We start from the raw sequence: 13,163 nt of genomic DNA on the forward strand, positions 1-13,163 counted from the left end.
AGACAGTCATAGTAAATATATAGGGGTTTTGTGAGTTAAGGTTTATCTGAAACCATCAGAGAACAAGTGCAGAACTGAGATCAGCTCTGTTATAGAAGGCACAGGGCTGAAAACGCTGCTGACCCCGTTGGAGGAACTCGTTTAAGCAGTACTCTGGGTTACCCATTTCCAATCCATCCTGACTATGTCAAGGACAACACTGACAGAAGGTGGGAGATGTGAAGGAAAATACCGTAAATACAACACACAGCGATGGCACAATCCAAAACCTGTTTAATTATAGGCACCATTAACTTTTGTGCGCTTTGTTTTTGTTCCTCAGCTCCCGTTAACTACACAGGACTGTGGGTCAAGACAGGTCAGGTTTTCCATTTTCTCTCCTTTAAAGCATCACCAACAGAACACTTCCCCATCACAAAGTTACTCTGAAAGTTTTGTGCATATTTTATAGCAAACATAAAAAGGATTACCAAACCAACTGGTCAGATTAATAAAATAATATTCTTAGTGGTGTATWACAAAAGAAATGTGCAAGAGTTCCTCCTAAATCAAACTACAATACTTAGCATTAATGAGAATACTTGCATAAAGCACATTCTAATAAAATTGCCATTTTTCCAGTTAAGACAGTGTCAGGAAACCTTAAAGCAAAACCCTTCTTTTTCCACAACACACTCTTAATAGGTTCTCCCTAACATAACGCGCACACAACAGCACATCATCAATTTAAAAAAATATTTAATGCTGCCAAAAAGTATAAAAATACAATAAGAATGGCAGTACAAAACAAAATATTTCCTAATTTATTTCTTTTACATCTTTCTACATTAATACAGGCATTATAAAAACACAAGATGGCAAATTATTTCGTTTTGCAAAGTAGCACACGCTGCTGGTGGTCTTCATCCCCTCGGTGTAGTTTACGCTGTAAACAGATAACTGAGGTCTTCTTGGTACTTAACAGACCTCATTTTTTGTTCCCGAAGAGGGGGGTCATGTCTCGCTTTGCATGTCAATAATTTGCAGTTTATAGCTGCAGAATATTCACAAGTCTCGAAGGCTTAGGTGTCAGTCAGTCTGGGCCTGCGACATACAACCAAAAGAAAGTCACCGATTCAGTACAGAGTACGGAAAAAAACCAACAAAAAAAAGGAACTAAGAACTGACAGCAGGTTTGCAGCTCACTGTCAACACCAAACAGCTTCTCATGCGTTCCCTGGAGCAACTACTGAGCAAGCCTCTGAGCAAGTACTCTTGGAAAGCCGCTGCTTTTCCAGAAGGTATTTCCATGTAACAGTAAAAGGCAAATCCTTGCTGGACAGTGTCAGGTACAGGTCTCAGTCCAGCAAACCACTTCCTCACACATTTAACAAGCACTGCAGAAGTCTCCTTGGGCTGCAGTGGGACTATGGCAGGCTGCATCTCCAAACACATCACCTCTCACAGCTCTGTAGGCCAATCCTGCTACAGTGGCACAAAAGTTAACTGTTTCTAGGCAAAGATTTCCTGTCRTGAGAAAGACATACCAGCACTGGACATGTGGTTCTTGGGCAAGGTGGTGTTCACAGCACCATGACCCAAGCTACTACAGGTAAAATGCATCTGAGTTCTGCAAGCACTACACTGATGCATAATGCAGCTTTCCTCCGCCAATTAGGACACATTGAAAGAGAGCTTCCAAGTATTTATCCTTCCAATTTAAATAAAGACTCAGACAGAGATGCAATTTTGAACACGTTTATTTTTTGTACATAAAAATGAAAGACTGGCTTAAAACTTTGGGGGCAAACAAAAAGGCCCAGGAAGACTACTGTGTGTCACATMACCTTGCAAATACCATCCTCTGGCTTAGGCCACTTGGCCCTGCAGAAGACTTCCTCTTTTGTCATTGTTAATTTAGTTTCTCGTGCAGTCCTCAAGTGTCTCAGGTTTTACTATAATGCCAAACAGCAAACTAAATAATTTGGTTTACATTCATTAAACATAAAGCTAACCAGGCTTTTTCTTCGCCTGCATGATCCAGTCACACATACATGCATACACATTTACGCCTCTTCCCTTTTCAGGAGGACATAAACTGATGTCAGTAAACCCTATTACTCAAGGTTTAACAGAACAAGCTACGTTTCACTGGCAACATCTCACTTCCATGACATATATCCAGAGGTTTTTTCCCCCAATTGCTATTTCACACTGAATTAAATTATTAATACATTTCAAAGAAAATACAGATGTACCGTCACTGAGTGGACTGTCCCTGCACCAAGAACATAAAGAGCAAACCTAAAGGATTAATTCCAGCATTGCAAACTCCTTGCAGTGGAGGTCCAAATGTTTGCTAGGTATTCTTTTTAATAAATTGTGCATGATTTGTAAATGGGTGTTCATCTGAGAATCAAACATTGTTTAATCAGAGATGCCCACTGTGCATCAAATATTTCAACTGATGCATTTCCAGAACACAGAGAGAGAAAAAAAACAACATAGTAACACTTTGAATTGAGCCCAACAACATTATAGAAGTAGCATGGGACCAGCCAGCAGCTTGMCAGAAACTAGGGAGGAGGAGAGGCAGATGTCAGAAGGCAAGTCATTCAATTTCACCCTTTAAGCATATCCTATGATAGAGGTAACTGGGATTGACAGTTCTTCATTTTGGCCCATATTTKTTCCTATTTAACATCCACCTGTACAAAACTGCTGCGAATTTAAATCCCTCAGAATAACATAGTATCACAAGGGCTTAGTGTGCAGCAAGTAAAACRGTCCTCCTCCAGATTTTGGGTTTTAAGGATTAGTGATGGACCAGAAAGAAGATTTTTATCCAAATTATTTCCTGGAATGTACAAAGAGACCAATCATTTGATTTTCCTTACTATTCTCATACTGTCATGARCAATTCACCGTTCAAAATAGTTTTGTCCAAGACTTGTACTGGTTCATCCTCCTTAAATTATTAACAGTTAAGACTCCCAAGGTAATTGCAATCACAGAACCAAACTTTTACAGAACAACTGCTGAATGTGCAAGTCCTGCTTTATTGCATCAAGAAGGTAACAGAGTGTGAGATGATACAAATTGGCTGCCCCCTGCCCTGCCCCACCCTGCAATGAGGAATGCTTACTCAGGTTCAAGAAAACTGAAAAGCTAGAATTTAGAAGATAGAATCAGGAAAAACAATCAAGTGACAACTTGACAAGCTGCAGTTAGAGCTCAATGCCTGTAGGACACTGGTRGCCCAGGAAATCCTTCTCATGCCAAAAAAAGGGCAATAAATGACAGTGTGGTATCAGTCAAAGTTTTGCCTGCACTTTTTCCTTAGCTGCTTTTAAGTATTTAGAATAAAATCTGGAATACTTCTGTTACAAAAGCATTTAAATTACATTCCRTGTATTTTTCCATAACCAAAATATCTTTATAAGGCACATACATTTACACCTACTATCAGTTACAGCTGATACTGAAAAATCTGTCTTCTCAATTTAATGGAGAAAAAAAAAATCYTTTGACAATCTTCTTGCTGGCTAAAAGTTACTGTGGCTGTAAAAATTGTGAAATGTCTTACACTACATGAGCTACCTGCTATGTCTGTGTATGCTGCTATGTCACAGCAGTTAACAAGTCATTTTGCTATTTGAGCTACATGGTTGATCAGCAATGCCATGGAACAAATTATCTTGTTCTACTGACGCACAACTTCCCAAATCCAGTACTCTATGAAACGACACTTGTTTTCCTCATCTGGACYCTCCAGCATTTGTTTATTATACAAACAGTGTAGTCCAGAATAGTATCGGCTATTGCAAAATGAGAATTTTAAAGAGTAAGCTGTACTTAGCTTTGTGTAGTAAACGTCAGAGTAACTGGTCCCCGTGCCTCATGTTACCACCAAGCCTGAACACACTGAAAAACTTTGAAGTTAATTCCTTTGAGTAAGGAACAAAGTAATCATCCAGCTCTTTTAGTATTTTTYAGCAGTAAATCCCAAGTGCTTTACGAAATGGGGGAGGGGGATGGAAGAAAACCCCCAAGACCCCACACCCAACAGAAAACAACTAAGCTTAGAACACAGAAGGAGAAAAGATAACTTCTCTGAAGTTGCCCAACAAGGCCATGCTTGAATAAATAAAATTCACATTTCAAAGTAGAATCCAATCCTACAAATTACTAGATCCCAATTTGAACAACAAGCTACATTCAGCCACACACCATCTCTGTATTCAAAGGAAATTTAAAGGGTAGAAAGTGGTTTGTGTAGAATACTAYTGAGATAGTGTTATTGCCCAAGTAATGGAAAGGAAGTGCTCAGTAATTTTAAAGGGGCTGTAGCACAGATATTCCCAAAACATTAGTCAAGTGTTTTACTAGCGTGTCTCTAATACAGTGCTGGGGAACCTGAAAAGCAGTTCTAGACCTTGTGAAGTAACCAGAGTGGTTCATACAGCTGAAAATACTGGGTATGGCAGAACACTACTAACATTTCTTTTCTATTAGAGCCACTCCTGGAAGTCCAACTAGTTTCCTTTGATGTGCTTTCTACACCTATTACTGATGAATTAATGTTATTCTTTCTAGCAATTAAAATCTATAGACACACAAAACATTATGTTTCATATTTAATGGAATGTCAGAACTTGAACAATGTTGACCTTTAAACAGTAGCTGAAGTCTGATTACATTAATGAACAGTATGATTTTCAGTGGGGGCTAAGTTCTCAAAAGCCTTTAAAAAAATCAAATTTCTGCTTCTTACTTAAATAATGAAAACTACAAAAAATAAATAAGGAATGAAAATTAACAGAGTAGAAATTGGCAAGTGCTTCAWCAGACCCCTAGCTGCTCATTTCAAACTGGAAAGTCAAATATGAGGAATGGTTGCACTGTTCTTTTCATGAACAAATTATAATTACATTTAGTTTCAAAATGAAATTCTTTTGGTCAGAAATTTGTACAAACTGAGCTTTTAAAAGTACAGTGAACTACAAAAAGATTAAATATGCAATTATAAAATATATTTATCCTAGGTCGTAAGAATATAAAATGTTTATGTTCATGTCACTAGTACATTACACATTACACATATTTAAGGATAACTTCTTTGCATTAATAATGTAAATGATACAACACTGTTTATTGCTTATGTCAGGCATGTAAATTTAAATCCAGACAGCCTTCAGTAGCTAAACCTACATGGTTCAGCATTTGCTTAAGATCTGGTAGAACACCATTTTAAAAAGTATATAAACAGTTATGGCAAGTTTGTACCTGCTCATATAAACAAAAACCATCAGCACTGGGGGAGGGCAGCAATTCATTTTTCTAAGTACCTGCAGTGGAAAATCCTGAGATGTCGACACAAGATCAAGTTTACATCACTTCTCTATTGTATGTAACAGTCTGTACCCATTCCAGGAATAAGGGGTTTATGCTTAAAGTCACATCCCTACTCATTACCTTCCAGCAAAATTAGCTGTTGGAGCAGTCACACTTACTGTTTACTTACAGGAAATATTCTTGAAAATACATTTTCCAGCAAGAATAAGCACCAACTAATATCATTGTACCAAACCCAATCTTAGTGAGAATAGGTTTCCAGTATAACCACCTTTTTCTTTTTCTTTCAGTCTCATTTAGCTTCTGCTTCATCTGCTGCAGCTTCTGTGCTGTGTTGGCTCTTCTATCCTCCCGCAGCCGTTTTCGGGCAGAACTTAAAGAGAAAAAGAAAAAAAAGGTAAATCTTACAAAGAAGAACAGGAAAAAAGGCCATTACAATATTAAAACAAACCTTTTCCCAACACACTCCCACTTGTTAACCCACCAGTAGCATACAGTAGCAGTATATAAAATCCAAACCAAGCAGTCTTTTCTTATATTCTAACCACCCTGAGGTGGAGTTTCAGATAGTAAAGCCCCATGAATAAGTAAATGACAGATGTAAAGATGTAAATGGTGCTTCACTTCCAAGTTTGACAGAGAACAGAATTAGTTAAATTACCTGAGCCGAATCTTTCACCCCTGCCTGTGCCTCATTTGGTGGCTGAGATGTTTTGCATGGAGGCTGCTTTTATACACAACGCCAGGTACGATGTGCAAGTGTTCCAGTACTCACAGGCGTGCATCCACTGCAGAGTTCATCCCAGCCTCAATGATATACTGACCTCAACCCCTACTCAGAGCTGCATGCAGGTTTAATAGTACTCATCTCAGGATGTAAACCAGATCTTGATAAAGGACACAGAATAAATCCCAGTTCTGTGTGTTACACTATCAGGACCACCTTGTAATTCTTGTCTCCAAAAATTCCCTCACAATCTCTAAGACAGCACAATTCTGACACAAAATCCAACTTTGATTGATTTGTAACATAGAGCCACCACTCACACCTACACCCTCACTCCTGCTTGTGAAGGGTTCCTCCAAACATCTGCACAATTGTAGTCATTCTCTCTCAAAACATTCATGAAGACAAGGAAAGAAACTCTTTGGGACATTTGTTAAGTCAGCTGTTACTTCAGAATTGCAGCCTATCTACATTGAATTGCTRTGTTTCATCTCTGGCTGCAGCTCTTTGGGACAGACACTGCCTCCCACTGTGCACCACACAGCTCAGCTTTGCACAGYCCTGGCCCAGTTTCTGGATCTCTGGCTGTGGATCAACATTTGGTGACCCACGTGTGGGAAGGCCTAAGTGACAAAGTGCCTCCCAGCTGAGGCATCAGCACACCTGAGAGAAAGGCAAATTCTCCTGACACAGCTAAACCACAGGAACCGACCCAGAGCAGGCAGGTTTAACATGAACAGGGATAATACACAGTTGTGTAGTGGTTGAAATCCAATTTCAACCACTACAGAGAAAGTGGTCTGTGATAAAACTTCTGCGTTTCTGAGGAACCATGCATTTTTTGAAACAGAAGTTAGCACTGTATTTGACAATCAGTATCAAATTATGCTGAACAGTTTTTGGACCTCATTCACACTCCACAACAGAGCTCACTGAAGGTCTAAGAAAAAGCTTTCAAAGTGTGAGGTCTAACTCCTCCAATTAAARACATTTGCTTTTCTTCTCTTGACCTCTGAACAGTAAAACTGTATCACAAGGAATCATTGAGGTTGTGTTTTTAAAACGATTAAATAAGACAATCAAATACCATGTGTCCACCCTTGCTACTGCAGAAAGACCTTGAAGTTTTCTTACAATATGAAAAGCAGCAATGATTCAGCCTTTTGAGACAATGTATTTGCCTTTTAGAAGTTTCTTTATCTTGCTTACCTTTCGATGTTCCCATCTATGATATCTTGAACTTTAGTGGACAGGTCAGTGTTTATTTTCTCCATCTGATCTTTGCTCTCCAGGCTTATGCTGTTCCCATTGTACTTCTCTGTGGTTAGTTTGGCTGGGTGGGGAGGAGACTGCTCAGAACTTGGCGCTTGGTCCTCCTTAGAAAGCTCCTTCCACCGTTTCTGAAAACAAGGAGAACACATTTCAAACATTTCCCTAACACWAAAGAGCCCCCTTGCCAAGATGTCTTCCAAAGGAACAGTCACACAAGCAGATAAAAGGAACTACCAGATCAAGAAAAAATAATTGCTAGATGAAGAAAAATTAGGTCACGATGTGTCTCCTCCAACAACCATCAAYGATTCTTTTATCTGTTTTTCTGGGATGGTGCTGCTGCAAAGGCATGTGACCATTACCTACAGTGTTTGTACTGTCCATGGCAGCTCCACTATGAGGAAGCATCCTGTCTTATAAAATCCTGCACTGTCCAGCAATTTTCATCTCCCTTTACTTGCTACAAGCTTTTGCTATGCTCTTACTTTTCACAGCTCCAAAATACAACAGGACCTCATATGCAAGAACTGCCTAAAAAGAGAGAACTGGGAAAATTTAACTGGAGTTACCTGTGCCAGAGTCACGGCCTACTATTTCAGATAGGGCCCATTGGCCCAGAGATCTGCATCATAAAACATTTATTCATCTCATTTTGAGAAGTAATCTGAAATGAGATGGAAGAAACGAAGAAATTGGAAGTAAACCTGGTTTGCTAGATTTCTGTCCTAATGGGTAACTGTCCTAATGATGAATAGTCTGAAGGACTTGCTGCAACAAAACTTCATGCAGAAGAAGACCCTAGAAAGTGCACAGGAAGGAAAAGAATCAGCTCTAAAAATCCATCACYTCTTTTCCCACACAAATCAGCCAGTGCCTATAAAGACAGAATACCTTCTAGGAAAAAAATCAATTACTTTTAAAAGTCAGTAACTAGGCAGATGAACCAAAAACTGACTCTTCTCTAAACAAGTGATAGATCCTTATCCATGGAATGATCTCAAGACTACTGGTCAAAACCAAATATCAAACTCAGARAGTGAAGTAAAAAACCCCAGCTATTTATAAATGGACTGCTGGCAAAATGAGTTTTAACAATGAACTAACTCCTCCACTCCAAAGGAGCTTGCAGAATACATCTGAAATTCACAAAGGGACTAGTCTTCACCGAGAAGACACCTCATTCTCAGAGGTCTTCTTTTGTCTTAAACAAACAAATAACAAGAAGCAGCACTAACAAATGGAAATCCACTTAGCATTTCCCTCTTATTTCACATAAAATGGCCTTTTGGAATACATGGTTGTGTCCATAACAGACTTGCTGGCTAAAACAAATACTGACTACATCTGGAGCGATAAACCACACAGAAAGAACTGAAATGAGAYACAACTTTGCTACTCTTGTCAAACTGAAGTAATTTCTTACCAAGAATTCTATTTTCAATATCCAATAACAATTGCTGAAATGGCTGGTAATTCTAACTTTAAATATCTAGGAGAAGAGGATGTGAATGGCAGGACTGAGAAAATAATGTACAACCTGAAGAAGACAAACAGACTGCACATACATTGCACTTGAAGCCACTGGCTGGAAACAARTGGAAGTCATGTTTGCACAGTTTACTGACTTCCAAAATCCGTGGAGATGTCAGAGATAAACATTTGGCTAATGTTAAATTCAAGAGGCATTCAGTAACTACAGGCCCTCTCCATCACTAGCAGAGAGAAGTGAATACCTCTCACACTCTGAAGACTACAACCATTCCGTATGGAATAAAAATGACCTAGGTGACCTTGAAAGGAGAAATACACTTTTTAAGTACTGCCAATTGATTTTCAGTACATAATCCTCAGGCCTAAACGAAGTAGCAGCAGGATAAATGCCTACACTGCAGGAAACACTGGTTTAAAAAAGATCATCTGAACAAACATAACAGGGGAAGGAGAACAAATGAGAAGTGTGCCTTCCTAGGCATTCTCTTAGTATGAAGAAATGACACACTTGAACCCAACAAGCAGTTTTCTGAGTTGACACTGCTCCCCTGTATCCAGAAGAAATCCGGTCAYCTAGATGGGTAAGTGTGGGAACCAGAGCTGCTTAGTTTGGAGCATGGCTTTTAAAAAAAGCAAAGCAAAAAAATGTTACTGGAGACAATACTCATATCACCAKAAAAAGCCTCCAGAAAATGAGAAAGTTAAACTGCAGTTAGTATCAGGATGAATCATGAAGTCTCCTGGGCATATGGCACAGGTCTCAGACCAGCAGCACTTGATGATTAGCAGTTGTGCAAAATTACTAAATCAAGAAAAATTTGTTAAAGATAAGCATCAGACCACTATTGGTACCACAAAGAGGAAATGTGTTTTATCTTATCTGCTCTATTTGTGATTTTAATAAATCAACAAAATAAAAAAGCCCTAGCATATGAAAGCAGAATTAAATGTGTTTCACAGCCTCTCCTACCAGTCCTCCCTTCCACCTAGCCCCAGCCACTTAACAYAGCTGTAAGCTGTTATGTCTGCAAGCCACACTGCTAAGACTGTGAGATTTGGTAATCTCTTAGTGCCCAAAATAATTATTTTTGGTTAGACTGTACTAATTGGAACACAAAATTTTAAAGCTATGAAGAAAGAAGGCAACTTTACTAATAAACATTAACTGTMGTATCAGGCAATTTATCTGCTAGGAAAATACATAGCAAAGATGAAGAAATTCTAACAAAGATCCTTGTTATCTTCAAAGTGACATTGAGCATTACTTTTTCTTTTAGTATTGAATATATCAGTTGAATCTTTTTTTTCAATATTTGGACAGACAAATTATTTTTATATTTCATCTAAGAGGGGACATATACAAAAGTTCAGTTTGGTAGAAGGCACTGAATAGATACCCTATGATACCTCCTAGGCATCTACTAAAAAGGGTTAATTATTTAAATCCCAGAAAATTACATGTTCTAAAATAATCTGGAGCTTCTTTTTTACTACTGCAATCTGCTGTTCAAATACATGGAGCTAAATATTTACCTGTATAGTTGAATCCCCCATTATAAACTTTGCTCCTTCTATTACAGCCATATATGAAAATCTTAGTTGATCAGGAGTCTGAATAAGTCCCATTCGATATCTTCTCATATCCAGTAATACCTTCTTAATATCTACAGAAAATGGGTCTGTTTTCTCCATCTGTAAAGCAAGTTACATTGAAAGTGTCAATGGKATATAAAAAACAACTACAAGTAAAAATTAGTCAAAAAATTCAATCTAAAATTTTTTTTTCTACATTATGCTTCTACTATTTATATGGAAGATTAATATCTCAAATAATTTTAAATTTGTTTTTAAARGTAAAATGCAAACCATCTAACGAAAACTTACTATGAACAAGTCAAGGRTCATGTATTAAACAAATAAATTAGTACTCTAATATTAAGTCTTCTAATTAAGAAATTTAGATATCCTTAATTTTATTCAGGCTTGTATTTGGACTTTGAAATAAGACTATAAGAATCAGAGCTGTGAAGTAATATTTCCTACAGCTTGTGAACCAAACAGCAATTCAGACTGACTGACTGTGGCAGAAGCTTCCTTACTTAAAGAAGAATTCCTAATCCAAGCAATGCACACATTTGTCCCCACATYACATTCACACACATTCTATGTTTTTCAAAATGCATAAAAACAATGAAAAAGTGAAGGAAAAAACACAACAGAAACTAAGTTCAGAGGATCTAACCAAATCAGAAAATGTGTCTCTTGTAATTTAAATAAAATCCTAATTTCACTTAAGCTTATGCTTCCTCTTCACTATTACTAAGGACAATTAAAAAAACTCTGTGCCTGGACTTYTAAGTCCAACAGAAATTTAAACTGTTTTTAGATCTTATTTAATATTCAAGATTCACTTGTATCACGAGYAATTATAGATGATGCAGTTCACTAAGTAAGCAAAAAATCTTTACATCCATGCGGCACATGTRGTAGCGACTGGCTACCAAGCCCCACTGCCCAGAGGGCTGCACAGCAAAGGAAATTCTGCACCACACTCCATTAGACACTGCACAAGAACCAGCAGCATGTCTGAGTTTTCATCCTAGTTCAGACAACAATTTTTCTGCATCCTTAAGAAAATGGCTCTGTCAGACCTGCAAGAGATCCCATGTTTGGAGAGAAAGGCTTAAAAACCTCAAGGTTTTGTAAGCATCTCTTATGTAAAAGAAAAAGAATGTTTAAATTTACTTTCCAGGAAGCTTTGAAAATACATAATGTACTTCAAGATAGATTTGTAAATGCATTTCAAGAGCTGTGTTTTTGCCATCAAAGTATGTGAGGAAAAAAAMCCCATGATGTCTTAAATTAAGTTTCCACCAGCACGTCATTAACTTCAATGCTTTTAAAGCCTTCTTACCAAAAAGCCCATATTGAGAACATTGGCAGGGTGTCAGGAGAAGGAAAGGAGTGACAGAAAATGAGCAAACACTTACCAGAACAAGACAAGTATCTACTAATGAAAACGTGCCGGAACGTCCTATTCCTGCACTGCAGTGAACTACTGCAGGTCCATGTTCGGGACTCAGTGAACCAGATTCTCTGACTTTAAACAGGAAGTTCAGGAATGAAGCTGGGGATTCAGGAACTCCAAAGTCTGGCCATGTAGTATAATGAAAATGAGAGATCATCCTGGACTCACCACTCTAGAAGTGAAAACAAATAAACAACAGAACTAGAAAGCATTCCTCTTTGGCTCAGTTAGCACACATTTGTCCAATCTAAATCAATAGCTATTTTCTATTTTAAACCTACCATTCAGACAAACAACCCAATAACTTGCTTCAAGTTGGATGACAACCAACAGTGCAACCTGAAGCAATTTTATCTGAGTTAGTAGTTCTCTTCTTTGCTATTATTACCACATGCATTTTCTTCTTCAAGTTCCAATATTATGTTTGGTTTCCTTTACTACTTCCAAATATCCTTCTTTTTCTACCAATAATGCAGTTCGATGGCTGACARCAATTACTAATTCTAGACAGCTAGAATTAACATGATTAAAAAAACCATGTCAGCATTGTAACCATGCTGCACTCTTACTCAGAGCAAGTTTTAATGCCAAAATTACATCTCCTTTACTCTAACCACATTACTGAGAGGAGCAGGAAGCGTTCCTTCCTGAAAAAGACCTATAAGGCTTATAAAAACCCATACAGCAGATGTCCAGCAAGACTTCTTCTGGACATACTCTGTCTTTTTTAAATAAAAAAGAAGAATTCCAAAATCATACATCTGCTTTAGAACCACTCCAACAGCTGCTTTAGAACCACTCCAACAAAATTCCTCTGCTAACATGACCAGCTAACCAGGAGTACTGAAATGACAGCAAGAGAACATGTATATAAAATTTGGGTCATATATTTATGGAACTCACTTCAGACCTGGTGTTAAATGCTACTCCTTGTCGTGGTGATTCTGAGACAAAATGATCACTGATTTTAGCTCAGGAATTTTAGAAATGTTCAGTTATTTTTACCCTCCCTCCATTACATCCAATTTTCCACATAGACATAAACCTTGACAAATTTTGAACACAAAAGGATTAAAAATAYCAATGTATTCCAGAAAAGGTATTTTTCTTCAACAACAGTAAAATATAGCCATGAAATTAAAATAAATTCTACTGTTCTTCATCTGCTCAGTCTATTTCAACTTCTTATGAGAGACAACTTACGAAACTCCTTTGTGAAAGTAAAATAATCCAGCCCACAGTTTCCACAGTAACAAAAMTACTCTCCCAATTTGTCTTTTGTCTTCAATGCCTGATACTGCAACACTGCCA

General features: G+C 37.8%; 1 protein-coding gene across 2 annotated transcripts in view; it reads right to left on the reverse strand.

The window, feature by feature from the left end:
* Positions 1–246: 246 nt before the first annotated feature.
* The window catches only part of PTPN2 (protein tyrosine phosphatase non-receptor type 2), a 30,654-nt gene continuing 17,737 nt past the window's right edge, over positions 247–13,163 (reverse strand). Inside the window, exons 6-10 of one of the 2 annotated variants that reach the window (XM_057368959.1) lie at positions 11,815–12,024; positions 10,358–10,516; positions 7,271–7,461; positions 5,606–5,707; positions 247–1,083 (exon numbers count right to left, since the gene is read on the reverse strand). In XM_057368959.1, the coding sequence (XP_057224942.1) occupies positions 1,062–1,083; positions 5,606–5,707; positions 7,271–7,461; positions 10,358–10,516; positions 11,815–12,024 (684 nt within the window). In that variant the 3' untranslated portion in view covers positions 247–1,061. Of the gene's footprint in view, positions 1,084–1,723; positions 5,708–7,270; positions 7,462–10,357; positions 10,517–11,814; positions 12,025–13,163 lie in introns of those variants that run through there. The other variant, XM_057368958.1, reaches the window with a different exon arrangement.

This window comes from Malurus melanocephalus, unplaced genomic scaffold (genome assembly GCF_030028575.1).
Source record: "Malurus melanocephalus ecotype Western Australia unplaced genomic scaffold, MMel_1.1 scaffold_99, whole genome shotgun sequence".
In the NCBI taxonomy this organism is placed as follows: Eukaryota; Metazoa; Chordata; class Aves; order Passeriformes; family Maluridae; genus Malurus; species Malurus melanocephalus.